General features: G+C 45.8%; 2 protein-coding genes across 11 annotated transcripts in view; one reads left to right on the top strand and one right to left on the bottom strand.

Moving 5' to 3' along the window:
- Positions 1-2,229, bottom strand: part of DNAH3 (dynein axonemal heavy chain 3) — a 105,472-nt gene extending 103,243 nt beyond the window's left edge. For 2 of the 7 annotated variants that reach the window (XM_081888861.1, XM_081888865.1), the window contains exon 1: positions 2,050-2,229. The gene's annotated coding sequence lies outside the window, so the exon portion shown is untranslated. The other 5 variants (XM_081888867.1, XM_081888864.1, XM_081888866.1 and 2 more) reach the window with 5 other exon arrangements.
- On the top strand, positions 402-15,860 carry LDAF1 (lipid droplet assembly factor 1). Of its 4 annotated transcripts, none has more exons than XM_081888915.1 (5): positions 402-505; positions 5,944-6,082; positions 7,514-7,682; positions 9,904-10,042; positions 14,814-15,860. In XM_081888915.1, the coding sequence occupies exons 2-5, from the start codon at positions 6,011-6,013 to the stop codon at positions 14,908-14,910; spliced, it is 477 nt and encodes a 158-aa protein (XP_081745041.1). In that variant the 5' UTR covers positions 402-505; positions 5,944-6,010; the 3' UTR covers positions 14,911-15,860. The 4 variants fall into 4 exon arrangements, with proteins under 4 accessions (XP_081745041.1, XP_081745040.1, XP_081745038.1 ...); XM_081888914.1 differs by lacking the exon at positions 402-505 and adding an exon at positions 2,257-2,355; XM_081888912.1 differs by lacking the exon at positions 402-505 and adding an exon at positions 2,362-2,667.
- Positions 15,861-16,408: the final 548 nt, after the last annotated feature.

Genomic DNA, 16,408 nt, shown 5'->3' with positions numbered 1-16,408 from the left:
TTAATTCTCCTATCAAATCTGATCCCAACTCTCCCCCTCCCCCAGGCACCTTTTGTGGAATAGTTGGAAACAGGGCAAGTTCACACACTTTTAGAGAAGGGAGCTGGACATTCATGCAATCCCAGAGTGATTATGAGAAAGCAAAATGAACCCTGGCCTGTTCTGCCCTTCCCAACACCCTTACTGAGTGCACATTAAGGCATTAGGGAATGGGGAGTGGGTCTACTTCTACCTGTTGCTGCCCTAGTTACCTGCCTCTGTGCCTGGTGGCTGCTTGAACCTCAAAAAGAACTTCTATAGCACTCTCACTTCTCAGTCTGGGTAGCCAAGGTGACAGCATTATTGTCACTAGGCAACGTAGAATGACTCCTCTCTCCCTTCCCTTCTCTTCCAGCTCACCCCCCCCCATCTACCCAGTTGGCTGGAACAGAAGCTTTTTCTAGTCCTGATCTCTTTCAGCTGCTGTTTGTGAAGGACAGTTACAACTGAAAGTCCCACTGATGTGGTAGGATGAATTATCAACTCAATGTAGAGCTGAGAGGAGAGCTGAATCAACGGGATGGCAGGGAATCTTAACATTTCAGGATGGGGAAATATTTAGTTGTGCAAATTCTGCTAATGCAGAAGATTGCTGCTTGGCTGATAAGTAGAACAGCCTGATGCAACCATGTGTCACCAGTCCCGATAGTTCTGCATTGGCTGGAACGGTGCTACCAAGCCCAGTTCAAGGTGTCAGCAGTCCTAGCTTATAAAACTAGCCCTAAATGGCTTTTGACCCAAGTACCTGAAAGAAGTGACTCCAATTATCAGTCATCTTGGGTTCTACAATTAATTGGCAGGGGAGGTTGTCAGTGCCACCACCTCTGTCTGCTGCCCAGTTGGCATTGATGAATGACAGGGCTTTCTTGGCTGTGATTCCCTCCTTGGTGAGGTGTGCCTGTTTTCCTCATTGCTAGTTTTCAGGAAGAATTTAAAAAACATTCCTGTTTGCCCAGACATTTGATGGCTGAAAGATACTGCCCATGACAACCATGGAAGTCATAACTGTGGGGGTATGTGATTGCTTCTAAATGCTTTTAGCTGGTTTGTCCTCTATTTGAAGGACAGTCTGATTTGAAGGTGCCCAGTATTTGAAGGTCAAAACGGAATCCAAATCTGGTTTAAATATTTAAAAGCCCTATCTAAGTAGAGGCTGGGGTCCGTTGATGTTGCCCATGGTCAAAAGCTAGCATCCCGACAAGAGACTGAGCAGCCACACCTGGGCAGACTCACCTGGGCACAGCCTTCTCTATTAGAGTGAGATGTGTTGTATGTCTATTTAAATTTTCATTATTATTAAATACATATGAATTAGAATATGCATTTTTTTTCCATTTTTGTAGATGCACTTCCTCTTTGGGGGCGACACGTAAGCGCTCAACCTAATGTGCATATTCTATCACAATTTATGTGTATATAAAGGGTACTGCTCAGCGCCTGAGGGTCCCAGTCCTGCCACTCAACACCTAACCTAGAGCGGGGCCTATAAAGGACTGCTGCCACTGCTGGGCAGAGAGGGCTCAGTTTTGTTTTTGTTTTTTGTTTAAATTGCTGTTATTTTTTACCTATGTCATTTTAAACTGTGATATCAATGCTGTATTCTTTGTTTTAGATTTTGATCTATGTGGAAATTGTTTCCCATCTGGTTGTGTATTTTTTTGAGGTGGTTTATTTATTGTTTATGACTTTTGTAACTATGTAATTCTTGTTATGCTGTAAGTCGCCTTGAGCATTGTTTTTTAACTGTGGAAAGGCGGCATACAAATAAAAAATGATGAAATGATGATGCATATATACATATGTGCGTACACACATATATACACACACGCACTTCCAAAGCTTACTGAATCCTTTTTCTTTTTATCCCCCCACTTTAACTGAAGTCAGATTTTCCCTTTTGATTTTTGTTCTTTGTACCTTTGCAAACCGCTTAGAGCCGATTGTAGGGGCACGCAAAATGTTCAAATATACAAATATATTGTGGAAGATATATCTATAATGTACGCACACGTGCACGTGTACACTGGTCTCTTACGAATCGGTTTGCTTGCCAGTGATTCCTGTTTTAGACGGGGACTTAACGATGGAATCCTCCTTTGCTAAATACAGTACATAATTTCCTTAAAGCGCGTGAGGCGTTTCACCAGCTTCCGTTGGCTTTCAAAAAGTACCGTATATTAACCGTGCCCTACCCTGTTAAATTTACCATTTCTACGCGCGCGCGCGCACGTTTATATAAAAAAAAGGTTATCCCTCCCTCTATATATACATTTTTTCCCCTCACAGAAAAGCACCTTGCTAGAATACCGACTGGGGGTGTGTGAGTATATTTTATCGGTTGCCTGGAGGCGGCGGGAAGGAAGCGCCCGTGGACGAGGGCGAGAGAGGGGAACTTGGCGCTCGCTCGGCCCGGCAGGGAGAGGAGCCAGGCTGAGGCGGGCGAGGCGGGCACGAGGACCGCCCGCTCCCCTTCGCCGGGCGCTGCTGCTGCTTCTTTGTAGGCCCTGACGGGAGAGGCGGGCCCGGCCTCCTCAGGGCGCGACGCGGCGGTTCATCCGCGCGAGGAGCGACGCCGGCGGGAGAGAGAATGAGGCGGGAGGGCCGCTGCGGCGCTCGAGCCGGGCTGAGGTAGGAGGGCCGGGAAGGGAAGTCGTAGGGCCGCTTGCTGGCCTCCGGAGGCCTCAACCTCGGTGGAGGAAAGAAAGCGAGGCCTTCTCCTAACTCCCACCCCATCGGGTTAGTTCTAGTGTGGGGGTGGCAGACAAGAAAGGGGCTCTGGGGACTTCATGGCCTTGGAGAAGAGATTCAACAGGGGCAGCTCTCGCACCCAACTCCGTGCTCGGCGTTTGTGGGAAAGCGAGCAGGCGGAGATTCAACAGGGCAGCGTGGTTTCTCTCCCCCCCCCCCCCCAATATTTCACCCTGACCATCGGATGGGAACGGGATGCTCATCATATGCAGCAGTGCTTGTCCTATCTCGCCCGCCACTGTTGAGCCCCGATTTTGTTGCCCTTTTAAACCTTTTAGGTCGTTTAACTTTTCAGATGTCGGCTGTTAACCTTCCTCAGCTTAAATCTCTACGCCTTTGTCACCACATTTTTAGGTTCCTGGTCTTCAACCTTTTCGGATCCAGGACACCCCCCACCCCACCCCACCCCCTTTAACCCGAACGTGCATTTGGCCACCGGGACCCATTTGGTACTCTTTTGCCATATGTTAGCATGGTGGAAGTGCTCCTGCTTGCGACCCACCTTGGATCAGGCCGTGATCCACTCGTGGGTCCCGACCCACCTGTTGGAAGACTAGGGATTTAGGTGAATGTGTCACCAGAGCTTTGTGTAGTGTGCAGCCTGCCCCCCACTGCACAGGATACTTTAACCTGTGATGGCTTATTATCAGAAAAGTATGCATGCATTTGTTTATTTTAATTTTTTTTTAGTTTACTATACTTTATTACTACCCAGCAAAACAAATACAGCCTTGGCTTGTGGATCAGCCAAGGGAGAGGCTTACTGCAGAGTGAATGGACACAACAGATGGACCAGATTTCAGCAAAGTGTAATTTGCTGGGGCAACTCAGCCAGTAACTTTTGATATGAGAAGTTTGTCGTGCTAGGACTTAACCTTTAAAGCCCTCAGCAGGGCTTGGCATGCAAATACCTGAAGGAGTGCCTCTTTCCAGATTCCTTTCCTCAAACTTAAGGTGTTGTTAAGCGTCGCCTGAAGTTGTCGTGGTGCATTTTTGAAAGAGTGGAAGGAGCAACTGGTGATAGTAGAAACAGATATAAAAGCTATTTGCCATATGGCCCCATAAACCTATGTTACAGGTGCACTAACAGAATGTTTAGGCGCTTTAAAAAAAACAGGATTACAACGCTGAAAATGAATTGTGTGTATTGTCGGCTCCAGCTAAAATCTGACTCACGCCATAGCAAGCGGGGGTTGGGTACTGTTTTTGTTTGTTACTATATTATATTTTTTGTGTTTTTATGTTGTAAATTGTCCTGTGATCAGGACAGTAAAGGACAGTATAGAAATTTAATAAATAGTAATAGGTATTGTTTGATTTGTGTACATGCAGGACAGAATTTGAGTGTGATGTGTTATTTGAGTCAGTGTTGTATTGTGTGAGGCTGTGTACATGCCATACATTTAAAGCACATGTTGTCTCCCCCAATAATCTCCCCCAATAATCCTGGAAGGTGTAGTTTGTTAAGGGTGCTGAGAATTGTAGTTCTGTGATGGGTAAACTGCAGTTCCTGGGGGAAGTCATATGCTTTAAATGTGCCTTACATGTATCATGTGTATTCAGGCTGAGTCAGGATGTGCTTTGGCAAGAAAGAGGCTGAAGAGAGATAGTTTAAGTTGTTTTGAAAACTATGCTACTATAGTTTCACTTTGGGGGATGTTATTTTTTAAAACTGCCTTGTTCCATTTGTTTGTTATGTATGCATATTGTGTTTTGTGAACTGCTTAGAGACTGCCTTAGTGTTAAGTTGCATTTAAATACAGTGGTGCCTTGGTTTACAAACTTAATCCGTTCCAGAAGTCCATTCTTAAACCAAAGCCATTCTTAAACCGAGGCGCGCTTTCCCTAATGAAGCCTCCTGCTGCTGGTGCCCTTCCATCGTTCAGCTTCCCTTCTTAAACCGAGGTAAAGTTCGCTAACCGGAACACTACTTCTGGTTTTGCAGAGTTCGCGTACCGAATAGTTCATAAACAGGGCTGTTCTTAAACCGAGGTACCACTGTATATGTAATAAATAAGATCTTTTGTTGAGGCTCTTCCTCAGGTGCCTTCCATAGTGGGAGGTGCATCATAGAGTTACAAAGAAAATGACCTTTTCAGTGATGGAGCCACAAGTATGATTGGTGCCAAAATGAGATTTACTTCTGATTAAACATATTGTACATTATTACTACTGTTATTATGCTAAGGGTGGATTTCCAGTGCCTCTCCATTCTCTCCTCCTCCCTTTTGCTTTGTTTGGTCACTTTGGAAGATGACACACTGAAAACTCCTACATGACAGCCCTTCATACAAATAAAACAAGACTATTGATCACAAATTATTGTTCCATGGATGGTATATGTTTATAGGTGTATTTATTACCAAATAAAGGAAGAATCGTTACGAATTAAGAGGACCAGCTATATTTAAGCTTTATGGGCCTCCTCTTATTCCAAGATTTAGTTTAAATACAGTATTTTCAGATTAAAACCTACCTTTATAGTTAGGAGTTTCTTAGTGTCTAACTATTTATTTGAAGGGACGTGGGTGGCACTGTGGTCGAAACCACAGAGCCTAGGGCTTGCCGATCAGAAGGTTGGCGGTTCGAATCCCCGTGCTGGGGTGAGCTCCTGTTGTTCGGTCCCTGCTGCTGCCAACCTAGCAGTTCAAAAGCACGTCAAAGTGCAAATAGATAAATAGGTATCGCTCCGGCGGGAAGGTAAACAGCGTTTCCGTGCGCTGCTCTGGTTTTGCCAGAAGCGGCTTAGTCATGCTGGCCACATGACCTGGAAGCTGTCTGCAGACAAAATGCCAGCTCCCTCAGCCAGTAAAGCGAGATGAGCACCGCAACCCCAGAGTCGTCTGCGACTGGACTTAACTGTCAGGGGTCCTTTACCTTTTTAACCCTAACCCTTTACCTTTACCTTTATTTATTTGAAATGCCAAACAATGCAACAACAAATAGTCAACAATACCCAGTGTACTTCACTTTCCACTTTAAGCTCAAAATATGTGCACACATAAGTTTAACCCAAGATGTTCCACAACCTTTGTAATGTTTCTATTGACCTGCCTATCAGAAAATGTTTCTGAGTGCTAGCAAATATTAGGCACTTGGTATGAAAAGAGTATAATTAGAAAAATAATAATTCATTTCCTCTCTTTCTTTCTTAAGATTTGGTGCTTAAAAATGCACTGATTTATTTATAGCACGATTCAATATTTGACCTAAAAGCGGCATCATGTCTAAAGAGATGAAAGAACTCCAGAAAGGGTGGCACTCAGTCATGGAAACTGTTCATAGCAACCCACATGTGAGTTATGAATTTTGTCATTCTGTTATGATACTTTTTCTTGTCTTTTGGGGGTTGTCTCAATTACAATTGCACTACAGATTTTTAAAAAGTGATTTTGAGCTAGTTGGTATAAGGCTAGAGTGCTGGATAAGTACACGGATTGGGAACCTCTGGCCTGTGGGCCAAACTTGTCTCACCAAGTCTCGCCATTTGGCCCATGAGACTGTTTTGGGAAAGCCACACCGACACGCCCAAGGATTCCAGTAGTACAGAATATCATAATGGGGTTGGGTTGGGCAGCAGCACCGTGAGAACTAAGCATGCTTGGTATGTGTGGGATGCTGATAATTTGTTGAAGAAAAGGAAGCCAAAAACTAAGTGGAGGCAAAGTGGAATGGAATATTGTTGTGGAGGGCATCCTGGTATACATGGTACAGAACACAACAGAAAGGGCTCTCCACCAGCTTTTAATCAGATAAGATTATTTTTGCGTGTGTTCTGTAGCTCAGAAACCTCCACTAGCCTTTGCTCTAAGACATTGTGACTTCAATTCTCCTATATAAACAAGGTTTCACCTTCACAAAATTGGTCAAGACCCTTGTTCTAAATGGATTTGCCACCTAAAACCTTCTTTTTAATGGGTTCCCCACCCCTTTGTGCTTGATGCAAGATGCAGGTTCTGGGGGTGACCAGTGTCATAGGATAGGCCTAATGCATTATTAAAACCTGCTGCTGCTGTAGAGTGAGAACGCTGACCTCTGAACTACTCCTCTTTCCTGTTTTCACCTTCAGAAGAAACCTGCAAATTAAATCTCCAGTTCTAGTTTTAGCTCCTATGTTTGCACAACCCTCACCAGCTTTTTACAAAGAACAAAACACAGAACAATAGCCACCTTTCTGCACCAACGCACATCAAAGGAGAATGTCTTCAATTGCATGCAGGATAGAACTTGTCAAGCTTTCAGTTGTTAAATAAGGCATGTAGGAAAAGCATTTTACACCAGCCTACCTTAATTTGTTGGCTTCCACATGTTTTGGACTACAATTCCCATCAGCCCCATCTAGCATTACTGAGCTAGCTGGGAATTTGGGGAGGGCACCAGATTGGGCAAGGCTGTTCTAGACAGACTACCGTATTTTCCCGTGTATAAGATGCCCCCATGTATAAGACGCCCCCTATTTTGGGGGACTCCAAATTAAGAAAACACCCCTTAGCACTACCCGTGTATAAGACGAGCCCCAATTTTAAACCTAATTTTTTGGTTAAAAAAAACCCCCTAGTCTTATACACAGAAAAATATGGTAATATTCATAGCATGAGAAGATTTGTCTAATAATATTGCTAAGTAAGTGATTTCTTCTTGAAGTAACTTCACTTCCCAGAATTGTTTGTTTGTTAATTTGCTTAGGATATTTAAATCTTTATTCTTTTTTCACTTTATGTTGCAGGTTGTTGCTTTTATGAACTCTCGAGTTGGCCAGTACTTAGATGACCATCCTTTCGTTGCCCTGTCAATGTTGGTCTTCATTGCAGCGTCTGCAATTCCAGTTGCATTCTTTCTGGTTTTTGTTGTTGCCACAACTGTAATTGCCTGCATTGGAGTGATTGTGATGGAAGGTATTCTGTTTTGTTGTTGTTTTTATGCTGTACGCTGGTGGAATTCCACCCAGGGACTAGTTATGGCTCAGTGTTAGACCACATGCTTTGCATGCAGAAAGTGTGTTTCAGTCTTCAGGTAGGGCTGAAAATGTCCCCGTCTGAAATTCTGGGTGGCCACAGCCAGCTAGAGAAGGCAATGACAGATTATTATTATTTATACCCTGCCCATCTGTCTGGGTTTCCCCAGCCACTCTGGGCGGCTCCCAACTGAATATTAAAAACACAATACAGCGTTAAACATTAAAAACTTCCCTAAACATATAATTGTAGAGTTGGAAGGGACCCCAAGTCACCTAGTCCCAACCCTCTGTAACACAGGAATCACACAGCTAAAGAATCCCTGGCAGATAGCTATCCAACCTCTTGTTTAAAAACCTCCCATGAAGGAGAGTCTACCATCTTTTGGGGGATTCTGTTCCACTGTCAAACATACTTCAACATGCCTGCATATCACTGATGATTTGTGTTTTGGGAAATCCCTTCCCACATGAAATATATATATCTTGGAAGTGCTGACTTGAACACTGTGCCATGTTTAAAATCTTCTTACTGAAGCACAGAATCTTATCTCTGGGAAGATAATTATATTGCCAAGATGCTTCTGGAACCTTGACTTATTCTTATCCTCAGAGGTAAGTGTTTCTACAGTGGTACCTTGGGTTAAGTACTTAATTCGTTCCGGAGGTCCGTTCTTAACCTGAAACTGTTCTTAACCTGAAGCACCACTTTAGCTAATGGGGCCTCCTGCTGCTGCCGTGCCGCCGGAGCACAATTTCCGTTCTCATTCTGAAGCAAAGTTCTTAACCCGAGGTACTATTTCTGGGTGGCAGAGTCTGTAACCTGAAGCGTCTGTAACCTGGAGCATATGTAACCCGAGGTACCACTGTATATGACTTTCCTCCTCTGTAGTTTTTAAGATAGGGTCACCCAGCTCATGGTCCACAGAACGCATGGAAACATAAGAACCATCTGGCTGGATCAGGCCTTGTAGCCATCTGGGCCACCGCTCTGTTCTCACCGTGACCAACTGGGCAGCCATGGGAAGCCTGCAAGCTGCACCTGAATGCAACAGCACACTCCCCACCTGCAGTTCACAGAATCTGGTATTCAGAGGCATACTGTCTCCAGCAGTGGGAGTAGAACATAGCCATTGTGGCTTGTAGCATTTTCTGTGTCAGGTTAGATGAACAAGGCGCCAAAACAGGTTCTTCTGTAGCTGGGTACACATGGTACTGGCAAACCTCCCTCCCATTAGGATATGTGAGGACAGCAACATACCTGTGCTACATAAGAAGTGGAGCTACATGTACTGGATTTTTAAATTACACCCCCCCCATTCAGAGATAATAAATTACCTCCTTCACCTCGCTCCCGAATGAAAGGTGCACCTGGTAGTCAATAAATAGGACCTCTGATGCTGCTTTAGACCTGGCAAGAGGCCCCTCTCCAGCAGTCAAGAAAAGAGAGGTCATCCCAGTTTACTAGATTATGTTGTCTTGTAGGCTACTCTTGTAGAACATGTAGAACTAATTAGTCCACCCTATGAAGCCATAAGCATAGATATAAATATATGTGATGGACGTGTGTGGAGGTATCAGTGTTCTGGGATCAAACTATCAATGAAATGGATAAAATTACTCAACAATCTTCTTAATAAAGACCCCAGAGCTTGCTCTACAAAATTTAGTTTCAGATGATGATATGGACTTGAGAGATAACCCCCGATAGGATACTTAACTGGTAACTGCACATATGACTACTGCCACTTTTAAGAAGGATCTTAAAGGAGTTAATTTAACAGCTTGGTGCAAAAGGATTTGGCAGATAGCCCTAATAGAGAAACGTACATGTAAACTGAGAATCAGCTAAAGGAAATAAACATAGAAACTTGTTTGTGAAGGACTGGTGAAGCTTTATAACTTATAAAGATATTTTACAATAAAAGGAAAATCCCTCTGTATTTGTTTTCTCTTTTTCTGAATTTAAATACTGTAACTCTGCATTATGGGGAAATTATATGCACATAGAAGCCTACTGGAATTTTTGTTTATGATTTTGTTCAGTTAGTTGCGGTCTTGATTTTGTAATAGTCTTAAATTTTTGATTAGTCATGTTTGTTATTCAACTTTAAAAAGAAAAAAAGAGAGGGAAAGAACAAACTGCTTTTTGTTCTTTGCAGGTTTTGTAATCTCGTTGGGAGGACTCACCCTGCTGTGTGTGCTTGGCGGATTGGGCATGCTATCACTGGCGGTGTCTGGAGTGCTCAGTGTTTGTTACATGTCTCTTACTACTCTGCTCAGCTACTGGCCCACTCCAGAGTAAGTGTCCACAGACCCTATCATGAGGAATTGTGTTTCTGATATACTGTACTGTAATAGCAATTATAATTTTGTTAGGACGGGAGGCATTTATTTTCAGACAGACTTTGCTGTGGGCGGTCGTCTCACCTTGCCTCATGACTGGGCCAGCCCTATCCTGGGGGTACTTAAGTTAAACTCATTATGTGTGGAGGAAGTGTAAATGAGCTCTCCCATGGCCCCCATCTTACCTTTTTTGTGTGTCATTTGTATGTTGCGCACCCTGCCCATGTATAAGTAATGCTATTACCAGATCTGCTTGTGTATGAATCTGTACCTGGCATGCATGTTCACAAAAGCAACCCTTGCTCCATAGATGCCATTGCAGTAGACACAATTACTTTAGGAATGCCACTGTTGCCTTGTTTATTTGGGGAAATTGGCAAGGAACAACAAATGCCAATCTATGTGAATATGATGTTCATTTTCATAAAATGGCGGACAGCAATAAAAAAGGATTTGCAGCTTGAAGCCCTGGTTCAGAAAGACAGAATAGCAAGCTGGTTCATTGCTATAAATTACACAGGCTACCCAAACTAACATTGCCTGGACCATAAGTTGAAATATTTTCTATTAATGATATGGAGATAGCTGGAAAAAAAAACCCTGCGTGGCATATAAGTGAGCAGTAGGGAGCTAGACAGAAAGCAGTGGATACCTGAATGCACGGGGGGGGGGGCTCAAATACAAGGAGCGAGGTTTGAGCAAGCACAATTAATTATTGCTTATTAATGCTAATTGATTGCATTCAATATGGTAGAGATACTGGGGAATGGTTAGCTTGCGCATATCATCATTCCTCACATCCACTGTTGCGAGGAATCTCTCCTGTAGACCAGTTACTATAGTCATGCTATTTGGTGGGGACCTCTGGAGCTTCCCCTTCTATAAGTTACTTCAGCTACCACTGCTTCCTCTGATTCCTTGTACCAGCATCATGCTCAGAGCAGAGCCAAACTAAACACTTAATTCCAGTTGAACAATGATGCTCAGAAAAAGTACCTGCTCTTAAGCAATCTCAGGCAACAGTGCTTTGACACACCTCTAAAAGACCTTGAGTAGTCACTACTGGTTTGAATAGACAGTACTGCACTCAATGAAGCAATGGTCTGACATAATCTTTCTGCATATAGTAATTCCCATCTTGCGCTAATCATACATACACTCCAGCTGCCCCTGTTTTCCAGAAATGCCCCAGGTACAGACCCCTGATAAATCATTATCTGTATTTTCCCTCTTGGGGTGCCTTTTCAAAGACATTAGTCTGCAGGCTTCAGCCCCTCCATCCTAGGTCTCTAGAAGTGAAATCTCTTAAGTGTGTGTAACTAATGCGCACGCACGTAACAGCATGAGCATGAACATAAAGCACACTGCAGGCTGTTCCATGCTACTAAAGCTCAGCTGGAAGCTTGAATGGAATTGAAAAGAGGTTTAGACATATTCATGGAGGATAGGGCTATCAGGATGCACTGTAGCATTCAGAGGCAGTATGTCCCTCAGTGCCTTCTGCTGGGGAACAAGAGCAGGAGAGAGTGATGGGTCTTCTACCTTGCTTCAGTTAAGTCCACAGAACAGTATTTAACCTTCTGTTCTTCCACATACCGTATTTTTCGCACGATTGGATGCACCGGACCATTGGACGCAGCTAGTTTTTTGGGGGGGAAATAAAGGAAAAAAATTTTCCCTTTATTTCCCCCCCAAAAGCAGGTCAGGGAAACCAAACCAGGTCGAGGAACAGAGGGATAGTGGCGCTGCGCCTCCCTGCTGTCCCCCGAGCTTGTGGGGCTGGCTGATGTCTGCCTGGCGCGCGGGGCGCTCTGCTTCAGCGGGCCCCACCCGCCAGGCAGCAGGCTGCTATCCGCAGCGTGGGGAGCCCTGCAGGGAACTCCTGCAAGGCTCCCCACTCTGCGGATGTGTTCCCGAAGCGCGGGGCGCTCTGCTTTCAGGGCGCCCGATGCTCCGGGAAGCAGGCTGCTATCCGCAGCATGGGGAGCCCTGTGGGGAACTCCTGCAGGGCTCCCCACTCTCCGGATGTCTGCCTGGCGCGCAGGGCGCTCTGCTTCAGGGCGCCCCACCCGCTGGGCGGCAGGTTGCTATCCGCAGCGTGGGGAGCCCTGCAGGGAACTCCTGCAAGACTTCCCATGCTGCGGATGTGTTCCCAAAGCGCCGGGCGCTCTGCTTTCAGGGCGCCTGACGCTCCGGGAAGCAGGCTGCTATCCGCAGCGTGGGGAGCCCTGCAGGGAACTCCTGCAGGGCTTCGCACGCTGCGGATGTGTGCCGGGCGCGAGGGGCACTCTGCTTCAGGGCGCCCCACCCGCCGGGCAGCAGGCTGCTATGCGTGGGGAGCCCTGCAGGGAACTCCTGCAAGGCTCTGCACGCTGCGGATGTGTGCCCGGTGCGAGGGGCGCTCTGCTTCAGGGCGCTCCACCTGCCGGGCGGCAGGCTGCTATCCGCAGCGTGGGGAGCCCTGCAGGGAACTCCTGCAAGGCTCCACATGCTGCGGATGTGTGCCCGGTGCGAGGGGCGCTCTGCTTCAGGGCGCCCCACCCGCCGGGCAGCAGGCTGCTATCCGCAGCGTGGGGAGCCCTGCGGGGAACTCCTGCAAGGCTCCCCACGCTGCGGATGTATTCCCGAAGCACCGGGCGCTCTGCTTTCAGGGCGCCCGATGCTCCGGGAAGCTGGCTGCTATCCGCAGCGTGGGGAGCCCTGCAGGGAAGTCCTGCAGGGCTCCGCACGCTGCGGATGTGTGCCGGGCGCGAGGGGCACTCTGCTTCAGGGCGCCCCACCCGCCGGGCAGCAGGCTGCTATGCGTGGGGAGCCCTGCAGGGAACTCCTGCAAGGCTCCGCACGCTGTGGATGTGTGCCCGGTGCGAGGGGCGCTCTGCTTCAGGGCGCCCCACCCGCCGGGCAGCAGGCTGCTATCCGCAGCGTGGGGAGCCCTGCAGGGAACTCCTGCAAGACTCCCCACACTGCGGATGTGTTCCCGAAGCGCCGGGCGCTCTGCTTTCAGGGCGCCTGACGCTCCGGGAAGCAGGCTGCTATCCGCAGCGTGGGGAGCCCTGCAGGGAACTCCTGCAGGGCTCCCCACTCTCCGGATGTCTGCCTGGCGCACGGGGCGCTCTGCTTTCAGGGCGCCCGACGCTCCGGGAAGCAGGCTGATATCCTCAGCCTAGACACAGCTAGCGGAGCGCTAATCCCGAAGCTTGGGGCGTGCGGAGCTCAGCGCGCCCCAAGCTTCTGGGTGCCGGCAAGGTCTAGACGGCTAGCGGAGACCTTGCCGGCACCCAGAAGCTTGGGGCGCGCTGAGCTCCGCACGCCCCAAGCTTCGGGATTAATGCAGCGCTTCGCTAGCCGTGGGAGAGCTGGGTCTCCCACGGCTAGCGGATAGCTTCCTGAAGCCTGGAGAGCGAGAGGGGTTGGTGCGCACCGACCCCTCTCACTCTCCAGGCTTCAGCGAAAGCCTGCATTCGCTCCATAGGACGCACACACATTTTCCCTTGCTTTTTAGGAGGGAAAAAGTGCGTCCTATGGTGCGAAAAATACGGTAACTAAGTATGTAGTCAAAAGTGAGTCAGAATGATTGTAAGGAGATAGTAACTTCTGTAAGGGCCTAGTCGGAGGTTCTGAAGGCTTGGTAAGAGAGCCTTTAGACAAGGTTGCATGCTGTATCTTTTTAAAAATGGGATTGCAATCTTGCACTCAGTACACATCTAACAAAGAAGCACTATGTAAGGGGTTACATTATAGTGCCACCATCAGCCTGCTTTTGTTACTGCTAAGCTGTTTAGGATCACATTTGCTCTTGCTGCAGAGAGAACAGAATAGTAATAATAGTACTGTAATAGTAAAAATAAAGAAATTATACTCCACCCACCCCAGCCACTCTGGGTGGCTCACAACAGAATAGTAAAAACATGATGAAACATCAAACATTAAAAGCTTCTCTAAACAGGGCTGCCTTCAGATGTCTTCTAGAAGTCAGATAGTTGTTTATTTCCTTGACATCTGATGGAAGGGTGTTCCACAGGGCAGGCTCCACTACCGAGAAGGCCCTCCGCCTGGTTCCCTGTAACCTCATTTCTCGCAGTGAGTGAACCACCAGAAGGCCCTCAGAGCTGGACCTCAGTGTCTGGGCTGAACAGTGGGGATGGAGATGCTCCTTCAGATATACTGGGCTGAGACCGTACACTGCTTTAATTGCACAGTAAAAAACTACATATGTATGTCACCAGTTGCAATACTCAGTGCAGCTGCCGTGTCAAGATATGAACCTTTGGTTTGACCAGCGTTAAGCACCAGAACTCATGAACTGAATTACATGTCAGATGTACCCCAGTGCTCCTTATTAATCTGTTTCTACTTTGTGCTTTGCCTTTAGCCTACTAAGGACATACATTCTGCTGTCATGGTCATTGCTGCAGAGCCATCTCTCTTGACAAGGATGCTGCTGCTTATGAAGCCTTAGGCAATCATTCCACACAAATAGGGAATCATACCTAAAGTTGGAACTACTTTTCAAAATGATACTGCTAAAACGGCATTGTCATCCCTCTCGCGAAGCGTTTTGAAGATCATTGGGAGAGACAATAATTGAGAATAAGGAGAGACAATAATGAGAATTATTCTGGAAATTCTGAATAATAGGCATGTTAACCTGTGGTACTTGGATTTGTGTGAGCCATGAAATCAGAAATCTGAAGTGTTGTTTTCCCCCCTCTTCTCTCTCCCCCAGCAGTCTGTCAAAGAAAGAAATAGCTAACGGAAGCAGGTTTCTGCCCAGCAACCCTCCTGCCTTAGACCAAGATGATGCTAATAAGAAGACTGAATAAATTTGACTGGTGCTTCCAAACACTTGCAAGAGCAGCACTTTTTTAAAAAATTCAGATTTTTGAAGGAATTGTTACATTTTCATGACTACTTGCCTGTCAGAATGCTCAAGTCTTGGTTTCTGGAATAGTAGTGATAAGAACAGTGAATAAATTGGATTGGTACTTGGAATTGCATCCTTCAGTAGCACTTAAAAAATACAGAGTTTTGAAAGAACTGTTACATTCTTGAAATGTTTACCTGTTAGAATGGTTTATTGTTTTTGGGACCTGGAGACCAGTTTTCCTTCCAGTTGTCATTATAATGACTGAACCATCATTAAATGGGTTGTCATGTGCTGGACAAGTCAGCCACTATAGAACAGGGTCCCATTCTCTTCTTCCATGTTTATCTCCCATGTAGGTCAGTGGATATTTTGTGTGAGAGGGAGTACTGCTGATCTTACAGCTTGTTAACTTGAAGCATGAAACCCTTCTAACTAATAGGAAGTAAAATTCAACAGTGCTGGTAATAGTACTTTTTTGAATGTGGAAAAAGACATTCAAGCCTTTAAAAAAATCTTACAACACTCATTGTGATAATTGAGCTAGTACCTTGTCAAAGATACAGGTGGAAAACAAGTAGTTAAAGGGCGTATCTCTCTATTAGTGTGGGTTTTGTTTTTTAATAGCTTGAGCACTTTTGTTGTGTTTTAAATTATTCAGAAGTGATATGCTTCTAGTTTGGTCTTTCTCATGTTTTCCAGAGGTTTGGGGCTTAGCAGAATACCTGACAGTTACGCATTGTGCCTTATTTTATGTGAGTGTTTCAAAATTAATGTATTTCAGACCAGGTGTTTTCATGCCTGCTCAAACATTTTTTTTTAATAATAGCAACACTTTTGCTGTCTTGCCTAACTGGTAATGCCATTGTAAGACATACTTTGTCACTAAACAGCTACTTGTTTATCCAACTTGTCTCTGTTCGCCTTTGTATTTTTGGATCCATTTGCACCACTAGTGAATGTGAGTGTGTACATATATGAGAAAGAGACCCTTAATAACCAGCTAAAACCCATATTTGATCTCTGTGTTTGGTGCAAACCCAGACCTCTTCTACCAAGGACCCAATGGCACTTGCCACTGCCACAGCTTATTTGCAATTATGGTCGTGACAAAAACCACCCAGTCCATAGGGCAACAGAAGTAGTGGCATCATGTTTCTAGACAGTGGGAGTTGCACAGACTCTGGATGTCTTTTGAGACACAGGTGGGGACAATGAGAGTTTGAAACCTCCCAGTAGGCAGCCAGACATGGCTTGAACTAATAATGAACCTTCATCAAAAGAGAATCCATTGCCTTGGTGCTGCTACTGAGAATTTTATTTAGCTACTGATCATGTTTCATAAATATTTATTGGAGTTTTTAGGAAAAGGGATACAATAATAAAAAACAGTATTGCTTTGTTTTAACAAAATTTCATAACATCCTTGAACTTCCTCACGTCTCCCGCTCCCACTT

The sequence above is a fragment of the Podarcis melisellensis genome (assembly GCF_964234715.1).
Source record: "Podarcis melisellensis genome assembly, chromosome: 14".
Classification (NCBI taxonomy): Eukaryota; Metazoa; Chordata; class Lepidosauria; order Squamata; family Lacertidae; genus Podarcis; species Podarcis melisellensis.
Note: the sequence above shows the minus strand (reverse complement) of the source record. Positions and strands in the feature narration are given on the sequence as shown.